The following is a 20,281-nucleotide window of genomic DNA, read 5'->3' as shown; positions in this document are numbered from 1 at the left end:
TCATGTTTAAGTACATGTGGTTTTCAGTAGCAACCATTGTTGGGGTTTATTTTGATTTACTATTACCCGTAGATCTTCCTCTGTGAAGGAGCTGGCTGTCTAGCCTTTCCTTCAGGATGTATTTTTGTGGTTAATTACTGCTGTCTCCATTGAACTGCTTTGTCTTCACAGAGTTTTGTTTCATGTTTTCTCAGACCTTTTGCCTAGTATGACAAGTTGTTTTACTTTATGAGCCAAATCTCCAAGAGCTTCTTCCATTTTGGTGTCTTTCTCAGGTTTAAAAACATGCTCTTCGTTCCATCACGATAGTTGTTCCGGCAAAAATAGAATAGTAACAAAAGCCCTGGACCATACTATTTGAATTTTTCCAGACTGACAGTGAGCCACTAAGGACAGTTTCCCAGCAGCTACTATCCCAGCTGTACAATAGTTTCATTAAAACTGGAAACTGTAATGCCCTGTCCCTACTGCGACCAGTCTGGGACATGCATACATGATATTACTGAAGCTCTTCTATCTTTGAGACCTATTTGTCACAGGCAGAAATTAGGCTGCTGTATTCTTTGTTCTTAACAAATGCATGCAGGTTGTTAGTCACTACATCGTCATCTCCTAAATATTTACAAATGTTTTCATTATTTTTTTCAAGTTCTTAGAAGTTAGTTTAAGTCTTCCATATCTTTTTAAAGCATTGCTTTGTGGTAAACTTCATGAGGCATCACTTGATCAAGTAAAATTGCGACTGATACAAGTCTTGAAACTTGCAACTCTTGTAGCTGTCTTTTTCAACTCATAGCTGTCTTTTTCATACTACAAAAGCACATGCAGACTAACAGTAAAGAAATGAACTAGAAATCAAATTGTAATTAGCACATGCAAATGTTGGTATGATTTGTTTCATCTTTTCAGTTCATTCCATCTACAGAATGTAGACATTGTCATATCCTTCAGGGATCATCATAAATTAGTTATACGCCTGTGGATATTATTTAATTCAGCTGTTACCAAGTCTAGTTGATTGGGAAAACAGAAAAGCTAAAATGTTTAAAAAAAAAAAAAAAAGGATTAAAATTGACCCACAAAAACCTTTGTGTCTTATAACTTCAGTTTTGCAAATTCAGCCAAGACTTTGAACGCTGATATAAATTTCTCTCAAATACAGTTTCTGTGAAAGTGCCAGCCAAACATCGTTGGAAGTTACAGCTGCAAAATCATGAGCCCTGCTCAGTCATGAGCTCCTTAAAAGGGAGAGGAAAGCAGACAGCATTGTTGCTGCCCCATATCAGAGTCATGAGCCCTCTAACTATCTTATGCTCTGCAAAATCAGAACAGATACTGCTGAAATAACTGGAACTGCATTAGTTTTAAAACCAATGACAAAGGAAAAGCACACACTGAGTATTTTACCTACCTTAAAAGGTAGGTGTATTTTTTCTTCCTTCCTTTGTCTATCAGTCAGAAAAGAAAAAGGAGTCTCCATCTCACTACACATATATTAAGGGGAGATGTCATTGACATAATCTAGGACTCAATGCAGTTCAAAGAACTCTACCCCCAGAGATTAGGTACTCACTGTAGCAGCTTAAAAGATATTTTTTTTTACAATCTTCAAGAGAGACATGAAAAATCATGGGTTGTGTCTTATTTCTGAGCTGTTTATACTTATGTTTCTGTTTGTCGTTCACTGATACTTTTTTTGGTGTATATTCATTTACTTCAAATTCGGTCTTATACTGATTAACATAATAAAACCCATCAGCGTTAAGGTTATATAACAGGTCTGTATTCCATAATGGAAATGTTGAGTGTTAGGCTGCAAACCATGTAAAATCAGGTACAATTTGTAAGAGTATCAGAAAATGTGGGGTAATGTGTTTGAATTGCCAGGAGAGGCTAAACAGACTAAGAGGAAGACTATAGAAAAAATTGACAAAATCAGAAAGTAACAAAACAATGAATCACTGTAGAGACACAAAGAATTTATTAGTTGTTGATTAGAGGCATATTAACTACAAAGTATGGAAGATACGGCAATTGAATTAGTACCGACAGCAATACTCAAAAACAAATCAATATTAATAGAACTTCTGTGTTCTTCACTGCCAAGGAAAATTTATTTATTTATTTATTTCTGTCCTTGGCATGGAACTATAGATGGGCGCTTTCCTACTTCAGAGCAGCATAAGAATTTAAACTCTAACCCCATTCTTGTGGAGGAATGTCTAGTATGTATAGTACATATCTGCGTAACTTTGAATAGTAAGAGTGATTAAATCATCCGAAAGTAGCAAATGAAAATCCTTACACACAACTATGATATTTAGTCTGGGGAAACCTGAGGAAAGTACCAAGGAAGAAGAAGTAAATTATAGAATACTACTTAGAATACAAGCTTGTGTGGATCATGATGTAATGTAGTCAGGACCAATGTCTCATTGTCTCAGAGTATATTTACTTACTATCTTCCTTTCTTTTGTGCTGCCATTAGTCTCTTAGTTTCCAGCTGTGGTTCTTGAACTACCAGTCACTTAAAAAATAGAAGTGACAATAAAGCTATTGCAGGCTGCAGTGATGGAAGATAAAATCTTGTATCAGATAGACTGTCATATATATCTCTATATTTTTATGGATTACAGTTGGTTCTTGAAAATAAGCTAAAAGATGTGTCTGGCTTAAGGTAGAAACCTTATCATACCAGGTTTTACTGTGGTGTTGTTCCATGATCTTTTGAGTTAAGATGTTACACTAAGACTACACTTCTATGTAAGAAATCTAGATTAGATATCGAACTAATAGAAATAATTTGATGTTTCTGTCCCATGGGGGTGCTGGATCTAGGGCCATGTCTAATACCTAGAAACACAGCTTCTCCTTAAGGTGACAAGATGAAAAATGAAAGACATAATCATGGTGACTGTCAAGTCCCCATTGTTACTTTTTTTTTTTTTTAAAGAAACAGCTACCATTCTCACTGGCTTCACAAAATTCAAATTTACAGGAGTATATAAAACATAATATATCCCTGCTGTTTTCGATGTGATACAAAGTTATTCTCAATGTATTATCTTAATGCTGTCTAAAGTTTGCCTACTGCTGAAGAGTTCTTCACCATCATGGTTTTGCTTGCATTTCTCTGGTTCTTTTGGTGAGCATACTGCCTGACATGTATGGAGAGAATTTTGTGGGGATGTGCAAGTTTTTTTCTAAAGTCCTTGGAAATACAATACAGGATACAGAGGGCTATTAAAGTTATAATCATTACAACTAAATAATTTAATAATGTTCAAAACGTATTTCAGAAGAGCTGTCAAAGGTAGCGAATGTCATAAGGAATATTATTTTTTGTTTAGTCTGGTGGAATTTAGGTACCTAAGGATGGAGTTATATATCTTAGTACTTCTGCAAACCTTAGGAAATGTATAAGCCTCATTAAAGTAAACAGGTACATGGTAGCAACTAGATTTTTTTGGTAAGTTGAGTTGTTTAAATAACTTCTAAAAACTGATGTAAATGTTAGTGTCATGACTGAAAATAGACCATACTTATCTATGCATTCTAATGTGGGGTAGACTGACAGTTTTTATGGGCATGCTAGTATTGGTCTTAGTACTTTCAACCATGTTATGCTGCTGCATTTTATCACCAGCTGAGTTAAAGCCTTCACTGGAGAAACAAAAGAATACATTGTGTAAATATTCCCTAATTCACCTAACGTGCAAAGTTAAATAGGTTGGCTTGTGTGCTTGAACTTGGGATGATTGAATGAATGTTTGTTTGAGCCATTAGAATTCTTCCAGAAAATCTGCACCCCTTCTCTGGTTCGCATATCTTTAATAGGTTAATACACAAGGACAATGTAAGGTCCTTAGATTTACCTGAACTAGAGTAAGAAAGAGGTTCATGATCAATATCCTGTCACCCCAAAATAGACTATCAGATCTATGGAACTGGTAGTTCGTCACATAGTTATTTATGGTAGTGGTTATCCTGATCTCACCCATGCTGTCATATAAACCTCTGCCTGAAGAGGTTGTATTGTGGACTTGACTACAGCTTAAAGGCTCATACCTACATTTCTAATGGAAGGAAACAAGCCTGAGATATCTTTAACAGGAGATTCATGTTGAAGAAGCAGAATTAAAATATGGACTGGTAATCTGTAAGCAATCTGATACTACATTTCATGGAAACATGAGGTTTGATGTGAGGAAAAGAAACCTTTGGTTATTTACAATATCAACATCTTTCTAATACAAGGATTACCATAAACAACTATAGCTGTAGTACTTTGGATGGTACAGAAAGAGATCAAAAGATAAGAGGAATTTCTTGAGAAAGAGGTAATACCAGTTTGTTGTAGCAAACCACAGGTCAATTTGTCCCTTTATCTCAAAGCAAACACATTCTCCTCACACCACAATCTAAGCACTTGTGTGATGTATCACCAGTTGGGACATACTTCCCAAGAAGAGATCAGTTTTCCAGTATACAGAAGTGAATGCTGCTGAAAGTAACAATTGTCCGTGATCTTTGAGATTTGGAAGTGAAATAGGCATATTATGCAATGAAAATCTGTTCAGACCCGTTTGATTTATAGACTGCTGAAAAATGCCATGTGTTGTCTGTGTTCTGCTCTGGAGAGCAAGTGAGAACTTTAGTGACAGAGGTTTGCATTGAATACACACCCCCATGTTTTGCTTACCCATGTCACTCAACATTGCAGCTCCAGCCAAGGCAGATAAATTATTTCTGCATCCACCATTCTTCTAGCATCATCATTATCATCCACGAAAAATAATACCATCATTTTAATAGTCTTCTTCTGTAAACTGCTTATTCAGAATCAATTCACTCAGCCCATCACTGTGTTCTTGTATATTCCTGACCCTCAAATTCCTTTCTTTGCTTTCTCTCTACTGTGAATCTTGGCTGTATCCATTTCACAGTCTGTAATTATCTTTCTGATTCTTAATACGTACACAGTTCAGGTTCCAGATGAATAAATAATTTAGATGCAAAGTGCCTAGGATCCATTCCAGACTCTTGAAGTTAAGGTTGGAAATACAGTTCACAAGAAATACTGCTTCTTAAATCTTACTGTTCTTCACAGATAAACATAGCCTTGGCACTGTTTATAAATCAGCAATAGATGGTAAAACCGTTGAGGGGAACACAACTGAAAGAGAGAAGCATGTGGAAAAAATAATTATTTTTTAAACACCATAATTAGATGGTGTGAGTTTGCAGAGTACTCAGTTTGAGTATGTTCTCTTAGTATAAGCACAAAACGTTAATGGCAATCCTGTAAACACATTTTAAGAGGGAAATATATTCAGTCTGACATTCCTGGATAGATTCATGTCTACATCAATTGGTAAATATTGTCATTTTTCTACTAAACTTTAACAAGGTAATTTCTACTGAATGAAATTTGAAACTAAATAAGTTAAGCTGATAATGACTTCATTTCAATAATTCATCTAGAGGAGCATAGAACAGAGTCTTTATAACAGTTGAAATCTGAAACAAACTACTGCACTGTTACTTGAATTCACATAATTTATTTCCTTTTTTTCCTGAAACAGCAGAAAGTTATTATATGCCCTAAAATGATAGTAACTCACCCGCTTCGGAAATGAGTGTCCGCTTTTCCCTTTTTCTTGTTTTTCTCTCAGCTGTAGGTGAGTACATTCTTCATCATTCAGAAATTGTTTTGCTATTTTAGATAAGGCTTGCAATTTCCTTCCAAATTTCAGTGAATGTCTTTAGGCGCATGGAAAATTTGACTTTTTCCCCTGTTTAAATACTGACTGCCCAATATTCATCTTGCTACAATGAACTAAAATAAAGAAGATCAGATCAAAGAGGTTCTACCTCATGACATTTATCCTTAAGGATTGAGATTCAGCCTTGAGACTGGGAGAAAATCCCCTGAATACACTGATATTCACAAATAGATAATTAACCAGCAGAGACATTTGTCTTTGGTCAGTAGTACTGCCAATGCATATGGCAAAGCCATCAGATAGACTACAGGAGAAGCCTGTGTTCTGGCTTCTAGCACAGTTTATCAAGTGTGTGCTGGGATAACTTCCTTAGGCTTGTCATTATTTCTCTTAGATTTATAAATCTAGCACACAGATATGTAAATGTTGAAAATTTATACACTTATATTACACTTCTAATCAAAGAGTTAACAATAAAGAGCATCTTGGCATCACTTATTTAAAGGAGTCAGTGTTTGTAATGGAAAAGAAAATCAAACCTTTGTACTTAATTTCACTGGTATTAGTGAAATGTGAATTGTTAATGGTGTGAACATGAATAGTGAATGGAATTGTGAATTGACATGATCATCCTCAACGTCAATTTATAATCTATGTTTGTGTAACAAAAAAAAGAAAACCACTTTTTGTCAATTGACTCTCTGGAAATTCAGCCCCAATTGTTTTCCTGAAAGTGGTGCATCCTCAATTGCTGTCTACAAGCGGAGAGGGTTTATCTTGTGAACAAAGAAGTTTTAATCCTTGTTCACACTTACAGACTAGAAAGACAAAAAGAGTAGATAATCAGAGGTTTAATTGCAGATCTGCATATTATACAGCAAGGTTCATCGATACATCCATTCTCAGATATCAGCCATGAAAAGATACTTTACTCATTAAATTAAAACCCACTGCAATTTTTAAACATGAAGTTCAAAATTATAACCTTTATAATCTTTCTTTTTATGGAAATACCATAAAAAAAGAACACCTGGAAATTTAAAACTTCTTAACCATCCCACTTATAAGACCCCATCAATATATCACAAGAGATTCCTCTCTTGAAGGATGAAGAATTCCACAGTATAGGAACTCTCAGATTTTACTGAGGATCTTTCATTCCAAAATCACAGAAACGAAGACTGAAATGAAAATAATATTGCAAAACGATGCATACAAAATCCCAAAGGTTTTGGCTGAAATTGCAGACTATGTTTTTTTCCATCATGAAAAATACAATTATAAAGTATTTTGCTTCCAGCTAATTTGATAATACATGCATGGCCATGAAATCCAAATGCACAGCATACATTGCTTGGAACAGCATTCTGAGTTTGTACATATCCATAAATACGTAGAGATTTCAGAGTTCTTGTTTAGCTGTTTAGTGTTAAAGCTATTTTCAGTTTAAGCACTGTCTGAAAAATACTTCTTTAATAGACAATTTAAACACAGACAGATTGTTTTATCTGTAACAGAAGCACAGTATTTCCAATTACTATTCCATTAAGACTGCAAAGATGATTCAACACAACAGTTGTTATTGCTGTTAAAAGCCTTAATCATATTAATGTTGTCACACCAGTCTTCTCAGCAACCAGAAATTCAGTGTGCATTGACATTTAACACATAACAAGATAAATGGCTATAAGTGTTTGTTGAACTCTTTTCGAGCAATTCCCTCATTTTTTTACCCAAATTGCCTGTTTGTCTAGAAGTGGCGAGGGAAATTAAATTAGATGTTAATATTCCACTCAGATATTCTGTAACTTCTATTTGTTCCTCCTTAAGAATTGTAAGCTTCTTCCAGCATTTGTTTTTTCTCCCAGAGAAATCCTAAGTAAAGTCAAACCTTGCTCTAACTGGGATTTTCTAATATCATCTCATTCTATGTAAATATTCCTAAATCTGGATTTATTTCCAGCTGCCAATCAAGAAATAAGAGAACTCCAATTCTATGGGTTCATAGGAAACCATTGTCTTTCACAAGGATGTCAAGGTGAAACTCATCAGGGATGGAGAAATGAGCAGCAGCTTTTCCCTGCCAAGTGTTTGTCATCTTCATGTTTCCAGATAGACCCTATGAAATTAAGTCTGGAGTGGGCTTTTATATCAGTGGGCTTTAAAATAGAAAACAGCCTTTAAAAATATTTTCCAACAAGAACTAGGTTAGAGTAGTCTACTTTTCAGAAATGAGGCCAAAACATGTGGATGCTTTGTTATTCCCAAATTAACAAAGAGGGGTTAAAAAAATCTTACAGTAATCCTTCATAGTTTAGAAGAAAGTTGCTGCTGAATACTAAACATCTCAGGTCAAGGCTCTTCAAAATCATGACACAGTCCTAGAATAATCAAACACTATAAAAAATACTTTGTTTTCTTTTTTTTTTTCTGAATATCCTAAGTATGTTCATTTTGTATTTCTCTGCATTTTTTTTCTGAACTTACTAAAGTTCTTTTTTTAAGAAACAAGCATGTCACAAATCAGCCAGAACTGGCTGATACATATTTGTGCATACAGTTGTTTGTCACCGCTGGGCAGGTGTGATGCGTGGAAATCTTTTCCAGACCTCTGTGTTAAGATCTTTCATCAGTCCTTGTGTCTCATTTCCCTGCTTTTGCTTGCACTTTTATTTTGTACAAAGTGCACATATCTACATACCCATTTTTCCTTCATCCAGATATTTGTATTTCTAACATTCACTTTTCTTCTACTCATTCTAATAAGTGTATCTGATCCAAAACTTTTAAAAATATGTTAAGGAATTTCTAGTAGTTTTGCCATTATTTTTTTGTTACTGAGAACTGATTTGTCAACAGAGGTGCAATCTTCTGTTTCCTGATTTTTTTTCTGCTTTAAATGTGTTATTTCCTATTGCTCTTAGGGCACATCTGTACCCCAGCCATTTTGCTTATGGCATTTGTCACGAAGAGCTACTACATCCTATTGTTTCCAGTGACCTCACAGTTCTCTTTAAGAGCAATTTGTTAATGTAGGTTCATTTAAAACATTGGAAGATGGCTGTGCTTCTCAGTATAGTCACCTAACTGTAGGCAAGATACGATTTCAGTCCCATTGAGAATAATGGCAACTGACTTCTGAAAAAGGGCAGTCCTGCAGTGGTTGTTGTGCAGTAGGATGTTACTTTTCAGCTCTTTCTGAGAGAAAAGCTTTCTTATGCAGAATAACGGGGGTGAGGGGATGGGAGGACCTTTTGTTCTAAAATAAAATCTTCAAGTGCAAACAGTCTCTATAAGTTATACCAAAAGGTGAAATTTTAAGGATGCTATTCCATTTTTAAGACCATCTGGGAAAATTAAATTCTGTAGTTTGTTAAATTTCTTAGAGAGCTTTTCCTAAAGTATATTTTGATTTAAGCTAACTAACTTGCTCACCAATATTCAGAAAAATCATTTAGTGTTCATAAGTAATACTCATAAACTGGGATGGTCTGAATTCCTGTTTTAAATGCACAGCACAGATTATCCTTAGTTGAAATCACCAACAGTGGCTACATGTCAGCACACAAAAAAAGTCACTGGTCACTCTTTGATATGTGGTGTTGCAGACAAGTTCCTGGAATCCTTCAAGACACTATTGACAGAAATAATGTTATAAATGGGCCATCTTTTGGACTGAGATACTGAAACCCAGTTAAGTGATCTAGTTACTCAGAGGCAAAAAAAAGGGAGCTCTGGATTGTTCCAGGTATGTGGTGGCTGCATCTCAGACTGAGAAAGTGACTGAAACTCATTGCAGCTCCCTTCTGAACAGGACATACAATTTTCCTTTCCATAGGCACATGTCAGGGAGATGGTATATACCCATGCAACATCCTATGAGGAAGTGATGCCTCACTATAATTAATCATAAGAGTACTCAGGTTTTCTAATAGAGACCTTGTTTGGGTGAATATTCCCCGATAGACTCCTCTGAACGTCAGTGTTTATAGACACTGCTTTGTATTTGAAGTTGTGAAATTTCATTATGTGAAGAGGTTCTGTCAAATAATTCCCTATATTACCTAACTTCCAGACCTTCGGGGGGTCAGAACAGGTGCAAAGGTCTTTTGCTCTTTTAGATGTTCGCATGAGTTCCTTCAGAGGGAATTCTTGTTTCACTTGTTAAAAAATACCCCAATAAGCAGTCCTCAGCTGCATGCCTGCAACAGCAGTGTATATTTAGTCTTCCTGTTTCTTTTTCCCATATACCTTGGCATTCTGCTAAACCTGCTACCATAATGATTTCAATTGCAGTTTTTCCCTTGGAGATGAGTCAGGAAATGTATATTTCTAACTTAATTAGTTAAAGTCTGCCTGGTAAATGAATAGGATGTCCTAAGTAATACATTGGCTGTATATCTAAGATACTTAAGTGTTTCTAATAGAACTTTTTTACTTTGAATTAAGATTCCAAGTTTTATATGTTACTACAGTGAGATTAAAAGCTCAGGCTGCTTTAGAAGTTGCTTAGACAAATCATAGAATCATAGCCTGGGTTGGAAGGGACCTCAAAGATCACCCCTCTGCCATAGGCAGGGATGCCACCCACTAGATCAGGTTGCTCAGGGCCTCACCTAACCTGGTCTTGAACACCTCCAGAGATGGGGCATCCACAACCTCTCTGGGCAACCTGTTCCAGTGCCTCACCACCCTCTGAGTGAAGAATTTCCTCCTAACCTCTAATCTACATCTCCCCTCTTTTAGTTTAAAACCATTTCTCCTTGTCCTGTCATTATCCAATTGAGCAGAGTCGCTTCCCATCTTTTTTTCCCTTCTGAAGTCCCCTTCAAGTACCGAAAGGTTACAGTAAGGTCTCCCCAGAGTCTCCTCTTCTCCAGGCTGAACATTCCCAGCTCTTTCAGCCTTTCTACATAAGAGAGGTGCTTCAGCCCTTGATCATCTTTGTGGCCCTCCTCTGGACCCGCTCTAGCAGCCCCACATCCTTCTTGTACTGGGGGCCCCAGACCTAGGTGCAGGACTACAAGTGAGGCCTCATAAGGGCAGAGCAGAGGGGGACAATTGCCTCCCTTGACCTGCTGGCCACTCCTCTGTTGATGCAGCCCAGGACGCAGTTGGCCTTCTGGGCTGCAAGTGCACACTGCTGGCTCATGTTAAGCTTTTCATCCACCAGAACCCCCAAGTCCTTCTCTGCATGGCTGCTCTCAGTGAGTTCTCCCAGTCTGTGCTCCTGTCTGGGATTGCCCTGGCCCAGGTGCAGCACCTTGCACTTGGCCTTGTTGAACCTCATGTGGTTCACATGGGCCCACTTCTCAAGCTTGTCCAGGTCCTTTTTGATGGCATCCCTTCCTTCTATAGTATCGACCATACCACTCAGCTTGGTGCCATCTGCGAATTTGCTGAGCCCTATTTTTGTTTGGATATATATTTGATAAATACCGTAACAAGTAGGATCAAATAATTCAGAAATAGGGAGAAAAAAGACACATTGTTCTAATAAATACTTGATCTAGCTTGATTACTGCTTGAGGCTTCTATGTTGTTTCCTTTTCTTACATGGTACGTTACAGGATATATTTAATACATACATCCTGCATCTTCAGTAGGCTTTCTAATAACCTACTTCAGACACATTATTAGTCACAGTGCAGAGACTTTAGAAATGTTCTCCCTTTTAAAAGCAAGTTTCCACAAGCTGTACTAAGGTCATGCAAAAAAAAACTGCTATAGTGAAATATTTTTTTTCTTTTATTTTTTTTAAGTGCTTAGTTTTCTTCCAGCAAACTCAGGGACTCTGATGAACAGAACAAGCTGATGGCCCTGCTTGCCTGTACCTGCACAATGGAGCAGCTTCAGGTCCCATCCCTGCAAGTCTGTGGGGTCCAGAGGCTGCCAGGACATCAGCCTAAGTGCTCCAGTACTGGGGCAAAGGAGCCGCAGCTGATGAGGGGGAAGGGGTGGGATGTAGGTCATAGAGGACTGCTGGCACTGTGCTGGTTCTGCAGTGTGTATGGGAGCAAAGCTGGTAGGAATGTTTGCACTCAGCAGGTGTGAGTAAGCATGTACTGTCATTAACAGAGTAGAACTGGGTTTGTATCTGTCCTGCCATTCAGGCAGAAATCACAGTCCCTTTTATTCTACCAGTATAGCACTGGGTGTGTTTCGTGTCATTCTGTTCATCCATTCATTCATCTGTTCAGTACTTTCGTTGAGCCACAAGACAGAAGTTTCTTGCCTTTGTAGATCTAGCAATCTTCAGCAAAATTCCGCTGTTGCTAGCCCTAGGCTATGGGATGTGCCTTTGCCACAGGGAGAAGTGGCTGTTCCTTCTGGCTTGCCATGCTGTTGTGATGCAAGTGCTAATAAACGCGTGTGAATTAATGTATGCACTCTGGAGCTGAACAAAGCATATGTATTTCCTTTACCCAGCTATCTACTCTTGCCCTTCTGTTCTGTGTAGATAATACACTACTAAAACCGTGCCAGTGTAGGATGCTATACAAGCCTATCAAATTCTATCATTTCTGGGCTGATATTCCCCCTGGAACAACAGACAAAGGCAGAAGGCAGGCTAATTGATTCAGCACTCCCCCACTGCCTCTCAGCACAAGCACTTAGCTGCAATAATTGTGAAAGAGAAGAACTGATGCTGAGCTATAAACTGGTATCACAGAACTCATTAAATGATGTATACTCCACGAACTGTCAGCTGTTGAGAGTATTGTCATTTATTTTTACTCTTTCAATGCACTTTTCCTACTAATACCTATAACTAATGTATTTTCCAGTGTTAAGGTGGCATAATGGTCATCATGGGTAACTATGGACCAGGAGGGAGTTGTGGGATTTACTGTTGTTGTTTTGTTTGTTTGTTTTAATTATTAACATTTATTTATTTCCCATAATAAAATAATGCCTGCAAGCTGCTATATAACAACTGTATTTCAGTGCACTCAGGAATCATGGCTTAATATTCATGTCTCATTTTCTCTTTCTAGAACCAGTAAGATGTTATACAAAAAGCTTTTTCCATTAGCATAACTCCACCCACTGGAAAAAAAATAGTTTTCATACAAACAACAGAACATGTGTAAAACCCTAGTCTCAGCATGATGTATGCTGTCTGCTGTCGGAATTGCATTTCTCAAGAAGGTTGTTTAGCTAAAGAAATAATATCCAAGTGTCTTGAAAGTGTCCAGTGTGGTTATTTAAAAGAGATTGTTTAAACTAAACATTAAGATTTTTATTGTTAGAATACACCTCTAAAAAATTAATATTGCCTTTGCAATTTGTGTAAAGCAGCAGGATGCAGCACATTTTTCGTTAACTTTTTGTTCAGCTAAGCACAATTCCAATTTGGAAAAAGAGCAAAGACTACAGCCTCATTGTCCAATAAAAAATAACATATTCAGATAGAAGGAAATGCAGTTCTGTTTATTGATTTCCACACAGAAATTTAGGTATTTCTAAGAAGCTGGTGTTTAATATCACACTCCCACCTCCCTTCTTTCTCTGTTGTGTTGGCAGAGAGCTTTCTCCCTTTCTGTCTTGAACACAATTCTTCGTTGCAGTTTTTCTTTCAAAGATTTTGTGACTGCTTATGCAAACAAGTGAAAATTTGAGTAATGCTTTAAGCTATTGGAAATGCCCAAATCTCTTATCAGACCTCTGTCTTTCTGGTGGGGATTGATGGGAGCTATGAAAATTGATTTTCTTTCCCAGCTACCTGTAACAATAGTCAACTTCTATAGTCATGTAACAGTCTCAAACCCTACTCACATTGTGCAGGTGATATTACCAAAGTATTGACTCTTCTTACCAGCCACACACCATATGTTCATTCTGGGGCATATGTTGTAGTTTGGTCTAGGATCATGCCTGCTTTAATGTGAACGAATTTTCAATCTGTCCTTCACATCTGTATGTTGCTGGATACTGATCAGGGCTCTGAATGTTATCGGCCTGCTCCTTTTCCGAAGTTGTTTGTGGACTTCTGGAAGAGAGACTAAGCAAGGTCTTGTTCGTGTAACCATGTGTTCTGTTTAATTGGAGACATTTTTGAGGTGAGAAAAAAGTATCTGTATGGGTTTCAGTTGCCTAAAATGGCACTGGATGCCTCCTCTTAGATACCCAACTGCTGCTTTGCCTCTTGTTGCCCCTGTCAAAGAGCGCAAATCTCCTGCAGATCTTGTCATGTCTGCCAGTCAAATATGAATGTCTCAGACTTTCTGCAGCATCTCAAATGACATAAAGCATTTATGCTTGAGCAATTGAATTCTACCTTTTTAAAGTAAGTGAGTGAGAAAAAAAAAACATTATTTATATGTATTCCTTTAATTATGAGGCCGCTTGGAAGACCTCAGTAATTTTAGCCGTCCAGCTCTTTTAGTATTCACAGATTGAGTTGCTCCAAAATGTGCCGCTCCTTGTTTTTGTTTTCAAATATGTACAATAAGTGGAGCAGGCTTGTATTTTTCTTTGTTACTTTCTATAATAATGTGATTTATTGTAACACTGCTAGGAAACTTGAGTTATTTGCCATTTAACTCCATTTAAATGTAGGAAACTATCCATCGTGAAGCTCAAGCTGTTTCACTTTTCTGAAGGTCTGTATACATGGCATGTGACTCACTGTGGGTGTACTTTATGGATGGTGTAGTTCATATTTTGAAACAAAGGAGCAAAGTTTTATTTGGGAAGTATTCATATGTTCATCATTTAGCCTTCATGTTTTAAGGTGCTGTTTAGTATACAACATCTTGGAGTTTATGGAACAATTTTCCATTTTAAAATTGAATTTCTGTATATTGTATTCTGGACTCTATCCATGATCTCTTCTGCAAATATTTTAAAATGAAAGCCATGGAGTTAGGAAACACTTTGACAAGGCAGACAAAGTTAAACTTTAATAGCCAGAGGGAACACTTTTATTCCATATCTTTAGCCATCAGGTATAAAAATTCTGCACCCAGAACACTAATTAAATTAATTCTTTTTTCACAGACTGTGGTAGTTTTAATAACAAATTTAAAGGGCAAGTGAGGAATATTTTGAGAAGAAACAAGAGGTCTCTTGCTTGAAAGTACAAGAGAAAAATTCAGAGCTGTTAGGCTACGTTAAGCTCAGCAAATGCCTATATGTATTTTGAGGCTAAACTATCCTCACTTGTGTTTGTATGAGTTAAAAAAAAAAAAAAAAAAAAAAAAAAGGAAGAAAAAAAAACACTGTTGATTGAATTTCAAGAGGCACATTTTTTTTCTCATTGTATACAGATATCAAGATTTTTTCTGTCTCCTACAGAAACAGTTGTGAAATACAGATGATGAAAACAAACTTACCATAGCCTAAATTATTGGACGTATGTTTGCTTGATATACTTGCAGAACTAAAAAAAAAAAAAAATCTAATTATCAGTTTCAATTTATTGCAAGGTTGGAGAGTCTTGACTGTATTTTTATGCAAGGTGTATAGAACTCTCATTTCAGATCCAGCTTTGATGCTGGTATTCGTTGAGCACTAACATGAGCTAGCTGTAATGGTGTCTCTAGGTCTCTGTATGTACACTGAAAGCTGAAACAGTGGATTGGATGATAGAGTCCTTATTTATCAACACTACCTTAGATATATCACAAGTATTTATTTTAAAACGGGTGGATGAGATAACCTCTGTTTGCAGCAATCAAACTGTACTATTAGGCAATGAGAAGAATGTAAGGTTCATTCAACTGAAAGAGTAAAACCTGTAAAGCTTCTGGTGATAGCAAAGCAGAAAGAAGCCACGTCTATACTTCTGGTTTTTGCCTGCATCAATTTATTGACAGGTGTTGGGAGATTTGACAGAAGCTCTGGCTTAGCAGAGTTAGATGTCCTAACACTAATTCTAGTTCCCCTTCTCCCCTTGCCAGACACAATTTCTTTCAGGTGGTTTGTCATGTGTCTTTGAGATATCGACATAAAACTCAGCTCTGCTGCTATAGTTTCACCTCTACTAGTCTCTCTTTGATTTGTATACAAAACTGTAAAAATGCCTTTATCGTAGCCATTTCGAATGCATTGTGAATATCCAAGAGGTGTATTTTACCATTAAAATCTCATTTTTTTTACATTCCTCCTAGGAGTGCTGGAATTCTCCATTTGCGAAGTATGCAGAAAACAACTTCTCTCTGGTTAAACCTGTGTATTGTATGGATTGGTTAAAAAGCAATCAAAAACTTTTAACTGCATTTTATAAGATCTGTTCCAGTGAAGCCATTGTTAGCTTTGCAGAGGTTTCGTTATTTTTTTCTTTAAACAGACAACTTCTTTAACAGCCAAAGAACAACTCATTTGATTAATGATCATTTTTATCTCTTTGAAAGGATCCTTTCCGACCATTGGGGTGAAGTCTCTTTCGAGATTCCTGAGGGCGGGATTTTTAAATAGCATCCTGACCTCACATCCAGTGTCAGGGGGTGGATCTTTACCCCCCAGCATTTCCTCTGGTAGGTATTCCAGCCTTTTCCCCCACATCAATTTTTCCCTTCACCCTTTGCCCCATCTCTTCACATCTTTTAGGGAAACAAAATATGGTACTGGTTAGACAGGGAGATCAGATGTCCCTTCCAATAAAAAGCCAAACTGGAAGGAAATGGGAAAGAGAAATTATTTTTCAGGAGCCAGCTATTCTCCTGAATCACTGTATAGGAGAAAGTGTGAGGGAAAGTGATCTGTAGTTAAGTGGTCAACCTAAACAGAAGCCTGATGTCCTCTAATCAAGTGCTTCATGAAGCATGGTCTTGTCCACTAGGGAAACAAAACTAAAAATGCCTCTGTAAAATCCCAGTTTTTATGTGACTCTGTGACTCTTCTGTAAAAATTTGCATTTTCTCTCTAAACCATGTAAGCAAAACAAAAATTGAAAAGGCCAAATTTCATTGAGCAGTATTCCGTAGTTGCAACTTGTATCTCATGAAAAATGCCTTAACTTTTTAAAATAACTTTTATTACAATTCAAACTAATTTAATTTAATTTGAACTCCTTTACAATAAGTGAGAAAATCCCATGGCTTGTGTTGTCAGCACGATACTCTACACTGCCTCTTGCAAGGTCCCGAGCAGAAGTACAGCTGTATGGTGGCATGGAGGACTACAGAGGGTTGGCCTAGGATTGAATGTAGGCTGAGAATGAGAACATGGTGCCAGGTAAATAGGCTGCTGAAATAGGAAAGAAGGATAGTGTAGAGGCATTCTTTCCCAGAAGGGCTATGTGTGTTCTTCATTCTTGTCTGGAGCCATTAAACACCATCTTTCACCAGAGTTAATAAATTAAGAGTAAATGCATGTATCTTAATTATAGTTAAAATTGAATCAAAGTTCAGTTCTGTTCCTTTCCAAACTACATATTCCTATGCAGAATTAATCTGTACATGGGCTAATGTCATACTTCTATCCTTTCAGGGCATCTTACCTGTAATGTTACTTACAGTTTTGGTTAAAGGGAAAAAAAATATCCTATGGTAAAACTAGGGAGCAAACTGAAAAATGGCATACATGGTACTTATTTGCTATACAAAAGAAACTGTTCTACCTCTGTATGCCTCATTTTATCCATTATGATAATTATAGACCTCATTAATGGAAGAATATCTTTACTGTGTTTTTTTTGTTTGTTTGTTTGTTTGAAGTGTTACTTCTGAGCAACTTTGATGTCTCTTCCTATGACTCTTCGGGTGTCTTTTGTCAACACTCTGTAAAATGCTTTTCGTATTTTTTTTCTCCTTGGGGTATTTCAGAGTGCTTAACAGCCATTAGGCTATTTTGGCCGTCAGCCTCACAATGAGATTGGTATCTGTCACCAAACAGCTCTATGGAAGATGAAATACCCTAGGCCCACCAAAATTCTCTGTTTTGAATACTGTGTTTTGTGTGGCAGTCACTGATTCTATTAGATTAAAAATGGCTTCACTGTGCTCATGAATTGGCTTCTCACTTAGCTACCTACAAGTTTATCTTGTTCATTTATAAAGTCCTCAGGACTTACAACAATAAAACCTGTTCTTTTCTGAGTGTTTGTACAACATCTTATCATGTTTTAGACTTAAATCATAACTCTTAAATGTTATTTGTTTAGTAAAAGTTGTTTATAATTAAATGTCTTTTTCTAAGAATACTAAATCAATCTGATGAAATATTCAAAACGGGAAAATGGAAATGCAGCTGCATGCTGTGCAACATATACCGTATCAATGTAATTGAAATAAATGTTGCTTGGTCATGTCAACAGCAAAAAAGTGCTCAGAAACAATCCCACAGGAGCAGAGAGATTGTCCACCTTCCAGAAAATGCGGAATGTCAGGTGGCTGAAAGCTAGTGAGGAACTGTGATAAATCTAATGGATGATATGTGTTCTTCTGAGAAAGAGTGCGTGGGGTGAGAGTGGGCAAGTGGCGTGAAGCTCCACTGTAAAAGTCAGCAATTGCTGTTAAAAAATGTACCCTAACAACCTTATCTGTAATGCTGCTGTTTAACTCTTCCTTTCTTACTCTCATGTATTTGGATTTACATTAAGCACAGTCTTAATTCTGAATTGCCTCTCTTTGTTACAGAGATGACCAGAGGATTCTATTTCCATTTCATGCTAACTTTCTAAATTGCTAAAATCAGCATTGCTATACGAGTGAGCCAAAAACCCAAATATTTACTGTATTTTTTGAAAAAGAAATCTCTTGTTGAAAGGAGTACTGATCTGGAACGTGAGAGACTCAGAACTGAATCTCTTGCTCTGTGTGATTCAGTGAAAAAAAGTTCATCCTTGAATCCGTAATCACTTGAGTAGAGACAGAAGGGATGTACCCTTTGTGTAAAAAAAAAAAAAAAAAAAAAAAACACTGCACTCGACACCTGACCTTTTTTCTGAATATTGCTTTACCAAGAAACAAAGACACCCAAGGCAATAGTACTCCCAGAAGGTTTTTAAGTGCTGATACCCATGTTATCATGGCAGTCTGTGGCTGTTAGAACAGCAATACGTGAGCAAAATCATGCCCATTGGAGTCTTGATGCTTCCCCATCCCCAGCCCTTACCTTCTCTCATTAAAAGTAAGAGAATCACTGTTGTTTTTTTATTTGTACTAGAGGGAAGCATGCTCGACTGCTACCTTTGATAGCACGGTGACCTCACCTCCATTATCTGAGACATTAGGCTCATATTGGCCAGTAGCTTTCATAAGCCTAACAGAAGTACTTAGCGTTTAATAACTTTGCTGAATTATAGCCTAATTACTTCACATATAGATTATGTGTAAGAATTCAGTGAATTTAACTACATTGAAGGCTTAAAATGCTTGCTTTATTCTTCTGTTAGGGTCAGGGGGAAAAAAGATAATGAGATTTTTTTTTATTTACCAAAACCTTTAACTCAAGTTAAGTGGCAGATTTACTTCAAAATTGAAAAAAAATACTCCTTACCCAAGACAAAATGCCTTTACGTCTTTTATTTCTACAGAATTCCCCAGAGATGTTTTTAAAGTCAAATACAAAACTAAACTGGAAAGCCTCCTAAACAAGCACCTGGAAAATGGCTTGGCAGGGCAAAGTAGCTCTTGCTTTCCTTTCTCCCCTTCTACTTTAGGGGTGGACAAGCAGGTGGTATTCTTTTTGCCATCATATTGACAGCTGATGTCCAGTTTTGTGTAATTTGGTTTCTTATTTTACATTGTGGAGACATTCACTTTTGTAAAAGGTATTTTCACTGAGCCAACTTAAAGATTAATTTATGTTGCTGGCATGGGACATAACATTTTTCTGCTTAAATGGATTCCCTCAAATGTAGGTGTTTTTTTAAACCCAGACATAGCTATGATAATGCATGGTGTTTATATTTAAATAGATGCATCGAAAGTTTGTCAGTCCATACAGTGTTTCACTAGAAGCAGGACTTTCAGGAGGCCCCCAGAAGTGTATCCTACATTTCTGCAAAAATAACCCCCTTTAAAAACAATAGCTTCCTTTTGATTCAACTATCATTTTTTCACAATGTAGTCTCTAGTTATCCCACGTGTTAACAGTACAAATTCACATGACTTAGCTGATGCAGGTCTATAATGTAATGGTTCATGACCAATGGATCCACGAAAGCAAAAAATATTTTTTTTCAAGTGATATCCTTGTAAAAATGATATCGAATTCTTAAACCATATAGCAATTTCCACTCCTCGTCATACATACATTGATATGAGTGTGGAAGCTTACCCCTTTCTTCATATTTACACAGGCATACATAACACACATTTGTGTGCATGTTGGGAAAAAAAATTGCCAGCGCTGCCTCTATTTTTTCAAATTCGTTTCCCAAACTAGTAGTGTTTGCTCCATTTTGGGGAAACTCTTAGCTTCCTGCTCTTGACGTGTATTTGCAGCTCTCGATTTCAGTCATGTGTAAAGGGTTTGTTATGTGACTGTGAATGCATACCCGTATTACCTGGCAGAAGTTAGGGTCAGAAAATCTTATGGTATGCTGCTGTCTTCGAAGGGCATCAGAGAGATTTTTAAACCTGCTGTGTTGGAAAGGAAGGGAG

General features: G+C 36.9%; 1 protein-coding gene across 7 annotated transcripts in view; it reads left to right on the top strand.

Annotated features, from left to right (window-relative positions):
• The window catches only part of EPHA6 (EPH receptor A6), a 542,377-nt gene that overhangs the window by 437,976 nt on the left and 84,120 nt on the right, over positions 1-20,281 (top strand). For 5 of the 7 annotated variants that reach the window (XM_040567877.1, XM_040567868.1, XM_040567895.1 and 2 more), the window contains one exon: positions 16,085-16,207. The exons of the other annotated variants lie outside the window; for them this stretch is intronic. In XM_040567877.1, coding sequence (XP_040423811.1) covers positions 16,085-16,207 — 123 coding nt within the window. The remainder of the gene's footprint in view (positions 1-16,084; positions 16,208-20,281) is intronic. 7 annotated transcript variants of the gene reach the window in all.

Source organism: Cygnus olor, chromosome 1, assembly GCF_009769625.2.
Source record: "Cygnus olor isolate bCygOlo1 chromosome 1, bCygOlo1.pri.v2, whole genome shotgun sequence".
NCBI classification, from domain to species: Eukaryota; Metazoa; Chordata; class Aves; order Anseriformes; family Anatidae; genus Cygnus; species Cygnus olor.
The sequence above is the reverse complement of the archived record's forward strand: the minus strand, read 5'-3'. Positions and strand labels throughout refer to the sequence as shown.